We start from the raw sequence: 13,717 nt of genomic DNA on the forward strand, positions 1-13,717 counted from the left end.
ATGATTTATCTCAGAGATCAAACAGCAAACAAAAAAAAGGCCCAGTCAAAAATGAGGGCCTGAACAAGCTACAGCAAACAACATCTGCAGATTACTTTCATCGATGCACTTGATTTTGTCTTCAAAGAAAATGCATAAGTAGTTGATGCCATGAATTACACCCTGAATAAAATCACAATACCTAAGACACCAAAAGTATTACAACCTGCTTGCAAAGGTTTGCAATTCATTGGGATACTATAATAGAGAAGAAAAAGCTAACCTAGGATACCCCTCCATACAGAGTTAATTCGACACAGGCTCTGTTCTCCAAAGTTTGGGGTCAGCCCAAGGTCATGGCTCCTTAAGTACCAATCATTCATTACCTTATAAAGTAAACCATCATAACTATTATTGGTTTAGGGTGGTGTGAAGGGTTTTCCATGACATTTTTTTATTGTATATTGTATATATACAGACTAGAAGCCAGGTGCACAGCCTGGCCTGCGGGGATCGGCCAAAACCAGCTCTCCGACATCCCACGAGGGGTCCTGGATTGCGAGAGGGTGCAGGCTGAGCCGAGGGACCCAATGGGTGCACGATTGGGGCTAGGAAGGGACCACAGGAGGGCTCCAGGGCTGTCCGGTCCCTCACGCCCAGTCCAGATCGGGCGGACCCCAGCAGCAAGCTAACCTACTGATCCAAGCATCTGCCCCCCTGGTGGTCAGTGCGCGTCATAGCGACTGGTCAAACAAATAGTCAGATACTTAGCATATTTTATTATATAGGATCATAAAATGTACCATTGTAATCATTTTAAAGTGTTTTAATTCAGTGGCATTAAGTACATCTATAATGTACAACCATCACTCCTATCTATGGAAACCCATACGCACTAAGCATTCACTCTCCCATTCTACCACGCCGCTAGCCCCTGGCAACCACGGATCTGCTTTTTGTCTATGAAGTTGCCTAATTCAAATCTCTCATTAACAATATCATACAAAACAAACAAACAAACAAACAAAAAAACAATAACATCATACAATATGTAGCTTTTTGTGACTGGTTTCTTTCACCTAGCGTGTTTTCAAGGTTCATCCATGCTGTAGCATGTATCAGTATTTCATTCCTTTTTATAGCTAGAGGCCTGGTGCACAAATTCATGCACGGTTGGGGTCCCTCAGCCTGGCCTGCAACTGGGGCCGATTGGGGCCAACTTGCCCAGTCCCAATTGGGGCCGGCTGGCCGGGAGGAGGGACCGCAGGAGGCTGGCCGGCCACAGGAGGTTGGCTATGGGAGCGCACTGACTACCCGGGGACAGCTCCTGCGTTGAGCGTCTGCCCCCTGGTGGTCAGTGTGCGTCATAGCTACCATACGGTCATAACGGTCGCTTAGGCTTTTATATATATAGATACTATTTCATTGTTTGGATATATCACATTTGTTTATCCATTCCCTTGTTGATGGACACTTGGGTTGTTTCCACCTTTTGGCTATTGTGAATAGAGCTGAAATGAACATTCATGCATATGTTTTTGTTTGAACACCTGTTTTCCATCGAGGGGGGAGCTACCTACGAAGGGAATTGCTGGGTCATATGGTAATTCTGTTTCACATTTTGAGAAACCACCAAATTACTTCCCCCAGTGGCTGCACCATTTTACATCCCCACCAGCAGTGCATGGGGGGTTCCAATTTCACCACATCCTCACAAACACTTGTTATTTTCCGTTTCTATATTACGGCCATCCTAGGGTGTGAAGTGGTATCTCATTGTGGTTCTGGTTTGCATTTTCCCTAATGACTAATGATGCTAAACATCTTCTCATGTGGTTTTTGCTCATTTGTATATCTTCTTTGGAGAAACGTCTATTTCATTCCTTTGCCCATTTATAAATCGGGTTATCTTTTTGTTGTTGAGTCGTTAAAGAGTTCTCTATTCTGGATACAAGATCCTTATGATATACAATTTGTAAATATTTTCTGTCATTCTGTGAGTTGTACTTCACTCTCCTGACAATGTCTTTTGATGCACAAAAAAAGTTTTTAAATTTGGCGAAGTCTAATGTATCTATTTTTTCTGTGGTTGCTTGCGCTTTGGTGCCACATTTCAATAACCACTGCCAAATCAAAGGCCATGATTTCTTCTTACGGTTTGATAGTTTTACTTCTTACACCTAGGCAACCAATTGATGTGTCTCTCACACTGATGCTTCTGTTTCTCTCTCTCTCACCCTCCCTCCCTTCTACTCTCTAAACATCAATGGTAAAATATCCTTGGAGGAGGATTAACAAAATAAATAAATCAATAAATCAATAAATATTGGAAAATGTTCAAGACCTTTTCCAATTCCCCTCCTGCTGCAGCTAACAGTCACCTTTTGCCCGAGAAATCTTCCCCGAGTCCAGTGGAATGTCTATAGCAGTACAACATACACTACTAGAACGATGGGGGGCAGGGGACATGTCAAATTCAGCCAATCAGAGGTTTTCCCTGGAATCAAAGGCTGCTGTTGGGAGAGAAACAGTGCTCTCTGCTGTGGTTTCTGGAAGAAAGAACACAGGAATGTGGAGTTCCTGGAAGCCATTTTTCCTGCCACACAGAGAGAGCAATTCTATATGAGGGCCACAGAGAGCAGCTGAAGCAGGGGAGGGAGACAGCCCTGGCAACACGGTGGGAGCCCTTAGATCTGGCTGTCGACAAAGCCAAGTAGATCATCAGAACTCAAAGAATGGCATAAAGCTCAAAGGCCTCCCGGTCGAGCCGTGCCTGAAGTCAGCTGTGCCCCCGTATTTCCCAATTACAAGAGCCAATAAATTTCTTTCTTTCTTTTGAGAGAGAGGAAGGGAGAAAGAGAGAGAGAAACGTCAATTTGCTGTTCCACTTATTTATGCATTCATTGGCTGATTCTGGCATTTACCCTGACCGGGGATTGAACCCACAACCTTGGTATTATCAGGACAGACAATGCTCTAACCAACTGAGCTACCTGGCCAGGGCCAGAAGAGCCAATAAATTTCCTAACTGACTCATTTAAGTTTCTGTCAGCTGCTACCTGTGAGAGGATTTGTATTGAATCCTCTCTTAGGAAAAAAATAAGAGTCCCACATATTTCTTAAGGATGGACACAAATTTGGCTATGAGCTTCCAAGCAGCCAATGCCAATATGAAAACATGATGAGATTTACTGAATTTAATGTCCATAAACTAATGTATCTCCTACAGGTGGTCTTATAGAGGACCCTGTGCTCTATAATAGAACTGTATGGTATGTGAATTATATCTCACTAAAACTGCTTTTAAGAAGTTATGACAGGTAAAATGTATAAGGAAAAAATATTCATTTCAATCGATCATTATTAAGTAAATCAATAACACACACATCTATTATAAACTAGTGGCCTACAATTATGGCTGGAGTGGCTCAGATGGTTGAGGGTCTTCCTGTGCATTAGAAGGTTGCTGGTTCGATTCCTGGTCAGGGCACATTCCTGGGTTGTGGGTTTAATCTCCAGTTGGAGAATGTACAGAAGGCAACCAATTGATGTTTCTCTCTCACATTGATGTTTCTCTCTCTCCCTCTCCCCCTCTTTCTCTTTCTCCCTCCCTTCCTCTCTCTAAGCATGTGAAAAAAATAATAAAAAAATAAAACCAGGAACAAAAAACTGTAGATACTATTTCATTGTTTGGATATATCACATTTGTTTATCCATTCCCTTGTTGATGGACACTTGGGTTGTTTCCACCTTTTGGCTATTGAGAATAGAGCTGAAATGAACATTCATGCATGTGTTTTTGTTTGAACACCTGTTTTCCATCGAGAGGGGGGATCTACCTACGAAGGGAATTGCTGGGTCACATGGTAATTCTGTTTCACATTTTGAGAAACCACCAAATTATTTCCCCCAGTGGCTGCACCATTTTACATCCCCACCAGCAGTGTATGGGGGGTTCCAATTTCACCACATCCTCACAAACACTTATTATCTTCCGTTTCTATATTACGGCCATCCTAGGGTGTGAAGTGGTATCTCATTGTGGTTCTGGTTTGCATTTTCCCTAATGACTAATGATGCTAAACATCTTCTCATGTGGTTGTTGCTCATTTGTATATCTTCTTTGGAGAAACGTCTATTTCATTCCTTTGCCCATTTATCTTTTTGTTGTTGAGTCGTTAAAGAGTTCTCTATTCTGGATACAAGATCCTTATGATATACAATTTGTAAATATTTTCTGTCATTCTGTGAGTTGTACTTCACTCTCCTGACAATGTCTTTTGATGCACAAAAAGTTTTTAAATTTGGCGAAGTCTAATGTATCTATTTTTTCTGTGGTTGCTTGCACTTTGGTGCCACATTTCAATAAGCACTACCAAATCAAAGGTCAGGATTTCTTCTTACGGTTTTATAGTTTTACTTCTTACACCTAAGCAACCAATTGATGCGTCTATCACTGACGCTTCTGTTTCTCTCTCTCTCACCCTCCCTCCCTTCTACTCTCTAAACATCAATGGTAAAATATCCTTGGAGGAGGATTAACAAAATAAATAAATCAATAAATCAATAAATATTGGAAAATGTTCAAGACCTTTTCCAATTCCCCTCCTGCTGCAGCTAACAGTCACCTTTTGCCCGAGAAATCTTCCCCGAGTCCAGTGGAATGTCTATAGCAGTACAACATACACTACTAGAACGATGGGGGGCAGGGGACATGTCAAATTCAGCCAATCAGAGGTTTTCCCTGGAATCAAAGGCTGCTGTTGGGAGAGAAACAGTGCTCTCTGCTGTGGTTTCTGGAAGAAAGAACACAGGAATGTGGAGTTCCTGGAAGCCATTTTTCCTGCCACACAGAGAGAGCAATTCTATATGAGGGCCACAGAGAGCAGCTGAAGCAGGGGAGGGAGACAGCCCTGGCAACACGGTGGGAGCCCTTAGATCTGGCTGTCGACAAAGCCAAGTAGATCATCAGAACTCAAAGAATGGCATAAAGCTCAAAGGCCTCCCGGTCGAGCCGTGCCTGAAGTCAGCTGTGCCCCCGTATTTCCCAATTACAAGAGCCAATAAATTTCTTTCTTTCTTTTGAGAGAGAGGAAGGGAGAAAGAGAGAGAGAAACGTCAATTTGCTGTTTCCACTTATTATGCATTCATTGGCTGATTCTGGCATTTACCCTGACCGGGGATTGAACCCACAACCTTGGTATTATCAGGACAGACAATGCTCTAACCAACTGAGCTACCTGGCCAGGGCCAGAAGAGCCAATAAATTTCCTAACTGACTCATTTAAGTTTCTGTCAGCTGCTACCTGTGAGAGGATTTGTATTGAATCCTCTCTTAGGAAAAAAATAAGAGTCCCACATATTTCTTAAGGATGGACACAAATTTGGCTATGAGCTTCCAAGCAGCCAATGCCAATATGAAAACATGATGAGATTTACTGAATTTAATGTCCATAAACTAATGTATCTCCTACAGGTGGTCTTATAGAGGACCCTGTGCTCTATAATAGAACTGTATGGTATGTGAATTATATCTCACTAAAACTGCTTTTAAGAAGTTATGACAGGTAAAATGTATAAGGAAAAAATATTCATTTCAATCGATCATTATTAAGTAAATCAATAACACACACATCTATTATAAACTAGTGGCCTACAATTATGGCTGGAGTGGCTCAGATGGTTGAGGGTCTTCCTGTGCATTAGAAGGTTGCTGGTTCGATTCCTGGTCAGGGCACATTCCTGGGTTGTGGGTTTAATCTCCAGTTGGAGAATGTACAGAAGGCAACCAATTGATGTTTCTCTCTCACATTGATGTTTCTCTCTCTCCCTCTCCCCCTCTTTCTCTTTCTCCCTCCCTTCCTCTCTCTAAGCATGTGAAAAAAATAATAAAAAAATAAAACCAGGAACAAAAAACTAAGCGATAACCAATGTTTAGAAAAAAAATAAAGTACAATTTCCATAAGAAAAAAGAAAATTTACCTTCCAAGAGTTTTTGACATGATGTATTGGTCTCTTAATTCCTTGGGATAAACTGATTGGTCATCCACAGTCAGATCGAAAAATACAAAAACTAAGGAAAAAAGAGCAGAAATGGGTCTCATTAATTCATTAGAAAAAGAGAAGGTAAATGGTCCTAAATTTTAGTAAACGTATGGAATATAAGGCAATTGTTTTAATTACATTTACTATCTAACCCCAAAGAAACCATTTAGGTAGGCTAAATATTATGAAACCCATGGAAAATGATGACAAATGTCATTCTTCAATGGAGATACACAGCTTCCTTCTCACTGTAGTGAATAAAATCCATGCACAAATACTAATCTTATTCCTTGAACTCGGAATTTTTTCATCAATTAGATTAATGTAAAATACCTGTGCTGCCCTAGCTGGTTTGGCTCAGTGGATAGAGCGTTGGCCTGCAGATTGAAGGGACCTGGATTGGATTCCAGTCAAAGGCACGTGCCTGGGTTGCCGGCTCGATCCCCAGTAGGGGGGTGTACAGGAGGCAGCCGACAATGATTCTCTGTTATCATTGATCTTTCTCTCTCTCTCTCTCTCTCTCTCCCCCTTTCTCTCTAAAATCATAAAAAAATATTTTTAAAAATGATTTAAAATAAAATAAAATACCTGTGCTGATCAGCATTCAACCAGAACCTAAAAGCAATTAGTTTGAGCCTAGAAAAAAAACTGTTCTGGGCAAGTAAATCAACAGCCTAACAAAAAGTAGGCCATAGGTTATCATACTAGAATTATCTTCCCTTAGCCATTTATACCTTTACGTAGCTGGTATTTTCTGATGCAAAGCATCTTGAATCTACTTGTAAAGTTAAATAAATAGCAATTTCCCCCAAATTCCCCTTTACTTCTTTCAGAAATGAAACCAAATTTAAAAAAAAAAAACAAAAAAAAACCCACCCTACTCATTTTTAGCCGTCCATGTGGGCCAAGCTTGCAATCGGTTATCAAACACTTCAATCCTACTGAGTCATTAATGATAAATCTGCAACTGCCTATAGTGTCTTGAAAGAGTGAACTTTGTAAAGACACTTGCATTTCTCGGATTTGAGGCGCTAGGTTTTGACCTCCCTAGATCAACTAGAGATCAAGTCTCTTGACACAAACCTGAGCCACCTCAGGTGCTTCACTCCGGGCTGGCCCATGTGCGGCTGACCCTTGCTCAGTGAATGAGACCCGCTGGCCCCCCAGGGTACAACTGTTCCTCTCTGCTTGGGGATACGTAGGAACCGAGATGTCCCAATGGCATCTGAGAACCTGGGAATTGGAGGGGCTCTGGAGATGTATTTCTCACAAATGTCCAGGTCTACTTTGGGAGCGACAAACCCAGTTGTCCACACACAAGCCAGGAAGGTCATACACACAGGTGAGGCTGGGTTGAGCAATTAAGGCAACAGGGGACAAGTGGGGACTTGAACATGAAAACACATCGTCCATCTAAAAGAGGCAGCCCCCCCCCCCAAAATAAAACAAAGAGGCAGCCTCTACTCAGTGTGGGATGAGGCTCCGTGTGACCATCTTTTTCAAAGAAATCTGGAATTTCATGTCCAAGGACAAGTATCAGCCAATGCCCAGTAAGATGTCACTAAGGATGAGCAGCCTGCAGGAATACCAGTTTGATCTCTTTCCATCAGGGCCAACCTTGGTCTATACAACACCTTTGTTCAAATTAGAAAAGGTGCCCTATGGACAGACCAAGGGGGAAAAGGTGGCACGGGGCTTGTCACGTGCAGGAAAGGTCAGATTTCAATACCCAGTTGCTCCTCAAACGCATGCTCTCAAACAGCAAAACCAAAGCAGCTGCCCTGACCATGTCTGATAGTAAACAGATAGTCATGAACAGGGAAAAGGTAAGTCAATCATCAAATGCATTTCGGGATGCTCAGTACAGCCATATCCTCAGGTGCCAGTCCGAAGAATGACCGCATGAGAACCACCCGGGCAGGATTCTTTAAATCCCTGGAATTACTGCATCAGAATATGTGGAACAGTGCCCGTGGGAATCTCTATTTCCAAGGTGTTAAATCCCCATACCCTTCCAAGTCATTCAACTCTCAGATCGTTTTGGGAAGTTCTGTGAGTTTTTATTTTTTATTTTTTGTAATGCTCACCCCGAAGATATATTTTTATTGATTTGAGAGAGAGAGGAAAGGGGGGAGGGGAGGAGAAACATCGATGGTTGCCTCCCTTACGTGCCCCGACCTCGGATTAACCCTACAACCTAGGTAGGTAGATGCCCTGACCAGTCATCGAACCTGCAACCGTTTGGTGTACAGGACGATGCTCCAGCTGACCCAGCCAGGCAGGCCTCTGTGGGGCTTTTAAATTTATTATTACTGAAGAAACAAGAGTATTCCTGTTGTCCAAGGTTTTAAAATCACCGTGAGCTTCGTTTAACTCCGTAGGTTGTTTTTGTCGATTATTCCGAGTTGAGTGACAATTTATTCCGTTTACGTGAAGTTTTAGGTGTGGATACTTATAAAATGCCACCTGATGATGAAGATACACACCTCCACTTTCAGAGGATAACCAACTGGTATTGAAGAAGGTGGAAGATCGAAAGTGAAATTGCCACCAAAAAAACAAAAACAAAAAACCATAGTCTAATGCCTGGCATATAATAGGAGTTCGATAAATATGTGTAGAAACAAATGAATGGCAGGAATGAAGGGAAGAATGAGGGCGATGAAGTAATGGCCTAAAACAACTCATAGCTATCTAAGACTGATGTGGTATAAAATGCCTCAATCCATGAACGAGGAACTATCTTTTTTTTAAATATATTTTTATTGATTTCAGAGAGAAAGGGAGAGGGATAGAGAGATAGAAACATTGATGAGAATCATTGATTGGCTGCCTCCTGCACGCCCCCTACTGGTGGAGATTGAGCCCGCAACCCTGGCATGTGCCCTTAGCCGGAATTGAACCTGGGCCCCTTTGGTCCCCAGGCCGGATGCTCTATCCACTGAGCCAAACCAGCTAGGGCTAAACTATGAACTATCTTCATGGACAGCATATGACTTTAAATAAAATTAATAAACCAATGAAACCTTAGGAAACCTGACCTGATAGAACTTTTTCATAATTTAAAAATGCAGCAATGCCCTAACCGGTTTGGCTCAGTGGATGGAGCGTCGGCCTGCAGACTGAAGGGTCCCGGGTTCGATTCCGGTCAAGGGCATGTACCTTGGTTGCGGGCACATCCCCAGTAGGGGGTGTGCAGGAGGCAGCTGATGGATGTTTCTCTCTCATCAATGTTTCTAACTCTCTATCCCTCTCCCTTCCTCTCTGTGAAAATAAATCAATAAAATATATATTTTTTTAAAAAATGCAGCAAGGACTGAGTAGAATCTTGAATGCTAACCTACATACTTTTTTTTTTTTTTTACCTAAGCCATTTTCTGCAAAGCACACAATGTCAATTTTCCTTTTATTTGGGAGGAGAAAAACCCAACAGCCATAAGATAATGGCTCACCTTTGTTATTCCACACGGACAGTGCAATCTCAGAATTGTTATTCAGAGGAAGGCGCCGTCCTCTGCCTACCAGCTCTCTGTTCACGAAGGTTCCATTCCCACTGTGGTCTTCTATGTATGCGATGTAAGAGTTTTTCGGTCCCATCTCCTGAGACAGAGAACATTTTATTTCCAAGGTTTTTTTTCTAAAGTTTCCACAGTGAGGACTAGATGACCAGCTCTCCCAAATACGTGGCTACTCGTCACCTACCCTGAAAATGCGAAAGTGCTTCTTGCTGTAAGTCCGGTATTTATCGGTTCTTTTCAGCAGTGGTTCGTCGAAGGAGTATTCACAGCTTCGATCCCTCCCGAACCAGTAGCTGTCGTTCACGCACTCTGTAACACAGAAGCACACACCAGGGGGCTGTGGGGTGTCATCTCTCAAACACCTTCAAAAATGGCGCATAAAATCCACGAGTAGGAAAACAGACGAAGAAGGCAATCAAAATGATAGATGCCGATCAAGATAGTATGAGATTAAAATGAGGAGGTCGGGGGGAGAAGAAACATCAATTTCCAACAATGAACTTAATAAATGATGCCCTAACCCAGTGATGGCGAACCTATGACACGCGTGTCAGAGGTGACACGCGAACTCATTTCTTTGGTTGATTTTTCTTTGTTAAATGGCATTTAAATATATAAAATAAATATCAAAAATATGTCTTTGTTTTACTATGGTTGCAAAGATCAAGAAATTTCTATATGTGACACGGCACCAGAGTTAAGTTAGCGTTTTTCAAAATGCTGACACGCCGAGGTCAAAAGGTTCGCCATCACTGCCCTAACCGGTTTGGCTCAGTGGATAGAGCGTCGGCCTGCGGACTGAAGGGTCCCAGGTTCGATTCCGGCCAAGGGCATGTACCTTGGTTGCGGGCACATCCCCAGTAGGGGGTGTGCAGGAGGCAGCTGATCGATGTTTCTGTCTCATCGATGTTTCTAACTCTCTATCCCTCTCCCTTCCTCCCTGTAAATAAATCAATAAAATATATTTTTTTTAAAAATTACATATGCAACCAATTCACGCCCATAAAGATGGCTACCGTCTATTTTTTTTAAGGAAATAAGTATTGGTGAAGATGCAAAGCAACTGGAACTCTCACATATTCCTGGTGGGAATGTAAAACGTCACAGCCACTGTGGACACGTTTGTGGTTCTTCAAAAAGTTCAACACAGCCCGGCCAGTGGCTCAGTGGTTGAGCATCCGCCCAAGAACCAAGAGGTCACCAGTTCGATTCCCAGAACCGGTGGACAGAGAGTGCAAGGGGCAGCCTCCCCTCGAAGGCCTGCTCCAACCTTTGCTCAATTAGAAGACCCCTCAGGCAGATGTGTGCAGACGGGCAGAAAGAACAAGGTAGGAGGACACGGACCAGGAGCTCTGGGAGACAATGAGAGGCAAGAACCCAAAGAAGGAAGGGCCCCTCTTCCTGGGAAAGAAAAAGGGGATGCGGATGAGAGGTGTACAGGGAGAGAGGAAGAGATACATGGTTTTTGACATGTGAGTTGAAAGTTCAAGTAAGTCCTTTTCTTTGCCAGGATTCTAGACCTCTTCCAAGTTCAAGCTCACTGTCCTCTCAGAGCAGTGGTTCTCAACCTTCCTAATGCCGCGACCCTTTAATACAGTTCCTCATGCTGTGGTGACCCCCAATCATAAAATTATTTTCGTTGCTACTTCATAACTGTAATGTTGCTACTGTTATGAATCGTCATGTAAATATCTGATAGGCAGGATGTATTTAGGCGGCCCCTGTGAAAGGGTCGTTCGACCCCCAAAGGGGTCGCGACCCACAGGTTGAGAACCGCTGTCTCAGAGGATCCTCTATCACTGAAAAATTAAGGGCATCTGGGAAAAGTTAACCCATCTCTCCCTTTGGTCCCATTCAATCCCAACGTTTGGTTTCTCTCTCTCACCTTTGCTTTGAAATGATTTCCCCATTTCACAGATGGAGACTGCGAGGCTCAGAAAAGTACATCATTTGCCTGAGGTCACAGAGCTAGAGACAGAGCTAGGACTTGAACTCGTGTCTGATTGCAGCACCCTCACCCTTTCCCCATCCCCCCAGCTATATATTCTCTCTTATTTCCTTCCCACGCCAGCATTTCTAAAAAATACGTTTTTAGGGAGGAGAGGGGAAAACATAGATCAGCTGCCTCCTCCATACCCCCTGCCAGGGATCGAGTCCACAACCTGGGCATGTGCCCTGACAGAGAATCCAACTATGACCTCTGGGTGCATGGGAATACGCCCAACCGACTAAGCCACAGTGGCCAGGACACCACTCAAGCATTTTTTTTTTATTATTGATTTCAGAGAGGAAGGGAGAGGGAGAGAGAGATAGAAACATCAATGATGAGAGAGAATCACTGATGGGCCCCCTCCTGCATGCCCCCCACTGGGGACCGAACCCACAACCCGGGCATGTGCCCCTGACTGGAATCGAACCCAGTACCTTTCAGTCCGCAGGCTGACGCTCTATCCACTGAGCCAAACCAGCTAGGGCCCCACTCAAGCATTTTAAATATCTCTTTCTCTCTCTCTCTTGCTACCTTTGCTCTTACACTCATTTCCTGCTGCAGCAAGCTTTCCTTGGGCTCCACAGGCCCCTTGGCTGCCAACTAATTTCCTTACCTTTCTTACTCCACTCACTTCTTCCGTAATGACTCATGAATAACATAGGTCAAAAGTCTAAAAGTTGTAGGTTCAAACCATTCTTCTACCCACTCCTGGCTATATGACTGTGAACAAGTTCATCAATTTCTTTCTAAGCCTCAGTTTGTTCTTCTGTAAAATGGAGATAGATAAGGATTAAGACTCTCACAGGATTATTTTGAACTTTGAAAAAGATAGTCCCAACACCCCACCCAGCATCAGGTGGGTAGAAGCTGTTTTCGTGCAGGGAAGTTGACAGATGATGGCACAAGTTCAAGTCTTAGCACAGGTTCTTATAGTCATGGATTAACTTGTACAGGCCCCACAACCGGCAGTGTCTTGGGCTTTCTGCTGCCACAAATATCTGTAATTGCTTTTTCTGAACACAATGTTAATATTACACTACAGAACAAAGGGTCTTACCAAGATTGGAGAATCCATCCTGAAGGGCCCATAATCGCGCCCAAGGGGCAGGGACCGGCTCCTCTGGTTCTTGGTCCTCAGGAATAGAATACAGTTCCTGAGTGGACACTGTGTCTAAGGAGCTCAGCGTCCCCGAGCTGGAGTGAGAGGACTGGCTGGACGTTGGAACTGTGCTGGTGGAGGAGCCGCTGGATGTGCTCTGGGACTGCGAGGAGGGGCCTTGTGTCTGCGAGGAGGGGCCTGGTGTCTGCGAGGAGGGGCCTGGTGTCGGGGAGAAGGTGCCTTGGGACTGCTGATGCTCCCCTTCCGTCTCCTGAGACATCACCGCCTCAAAAATAAGCGTCCAACAATAAGGTGGGTTTCCAGGAACAAGGCTGAAAGTTCAGGGGTGAAGGATGAGGCCCTGGCAGGGTAGCTCTGTTGGTCAGAGCATCATCCCGATGCCAAGATTGTAGTTTCGATCCTAGGTCAGGGCACATAAAAGAAGCAACCAATGAATGGATACATAAGTGGAGCAACAAATCCAAGTTTCTATCCCTCTCGTTCTCTCTCTTCCCCCCTCTTCTCCCCTCTAAGGTCAATCAATCAATACATACTTTTTTTAAAAAAAGTGAAGGATGAGCTCTAGCCAGCTTGGCTCAGTGGATAGAGCGTCGGCCTGCAGACTGAAGGGTCCCGGGTTCGATTCTGGTCAAGGGCATGTACCTTGGTTGTGGGCACAACCCCAGTAGGGGGTGTACAGGAGGCAGCTGATCGATGTTTCTCTCTCATCAATGTTTCTAACTCTATCCCTCTCCCTTCCTCTCTGTAAAAAAAATCAATAAAATATATTTTTTTTTAAAGTGAAGGATGAGCATATTACAATGACAAAACAACAACAAAAAATCCAGGGCAAGCATGCTCTGCAAAAATTAAAATTCTAACAGTCTAGACATACAGTTCTTCTGGGCTGAGCTTTTCTTCAGCTCACTTTCACTAGATCAGCTTTTCATCCGATAGCCACAAGCCACAGAGGAAAGAAATTAAAAAACTACTTGAAGGCTATAAATAAGTAAAGAGCTATGAAACTGAGTTGAGGAGGGGGAAGAATCTTATAACAGCTTATATTTGCCCAATCTTTAAAACGTA

The 13,717-nt window shown here is 43.5% G+C and overlaps 1 protein-coding gene across 1 annotated transcript in view; it reads right to left on the reverse strand.

Annotated features, from left to right (window-relative positions):
- Positions 1–13,717, reverse strand: part of CHEK2 (checkpoint kinase 2) — a 47,184-nt gene that overhangs the window by 15,282 nt on the left and 18,185 nt on the right. The window contains exons 4-7 of the mRNA XM_014542489.1: positions 12,590–13,052; positions 9,727–9,851; positions 9,477–9,624; positions 5,962–6,052 (exon numbers count right to left, since the gene is read on the reverse strand). Of these exons, the coding sequence (XP_014397975.1) occupies positions 5,962–6,052; positions 9,477–9,624; positions 9,727–9,851; positions 12,590–12,911 (686 nt within the window). The 5' untranslated portion in view covers positions 12,912–13,052. The remainder of the gene's footprint in view (positions 1–5,961; positions 6,053–9,476; positions 9,625–9,726; positions 9,852–12,589; positions 13,053–13,717) is intronic.

Source organism: Myotis brandtii, unplaced genomic scaffold (assembly GCF_000412655.1).
Source record: "Myotis brandtii unplaced genomic scaffold, ASM41265v1 scaffold303, whole genome shotgun sequence".
NCBI lineage: Eukaryota > Metazoa > Chordata > Mammalia > Chiroptera > Vespertilionidae > Myotis > Myotis brandtii.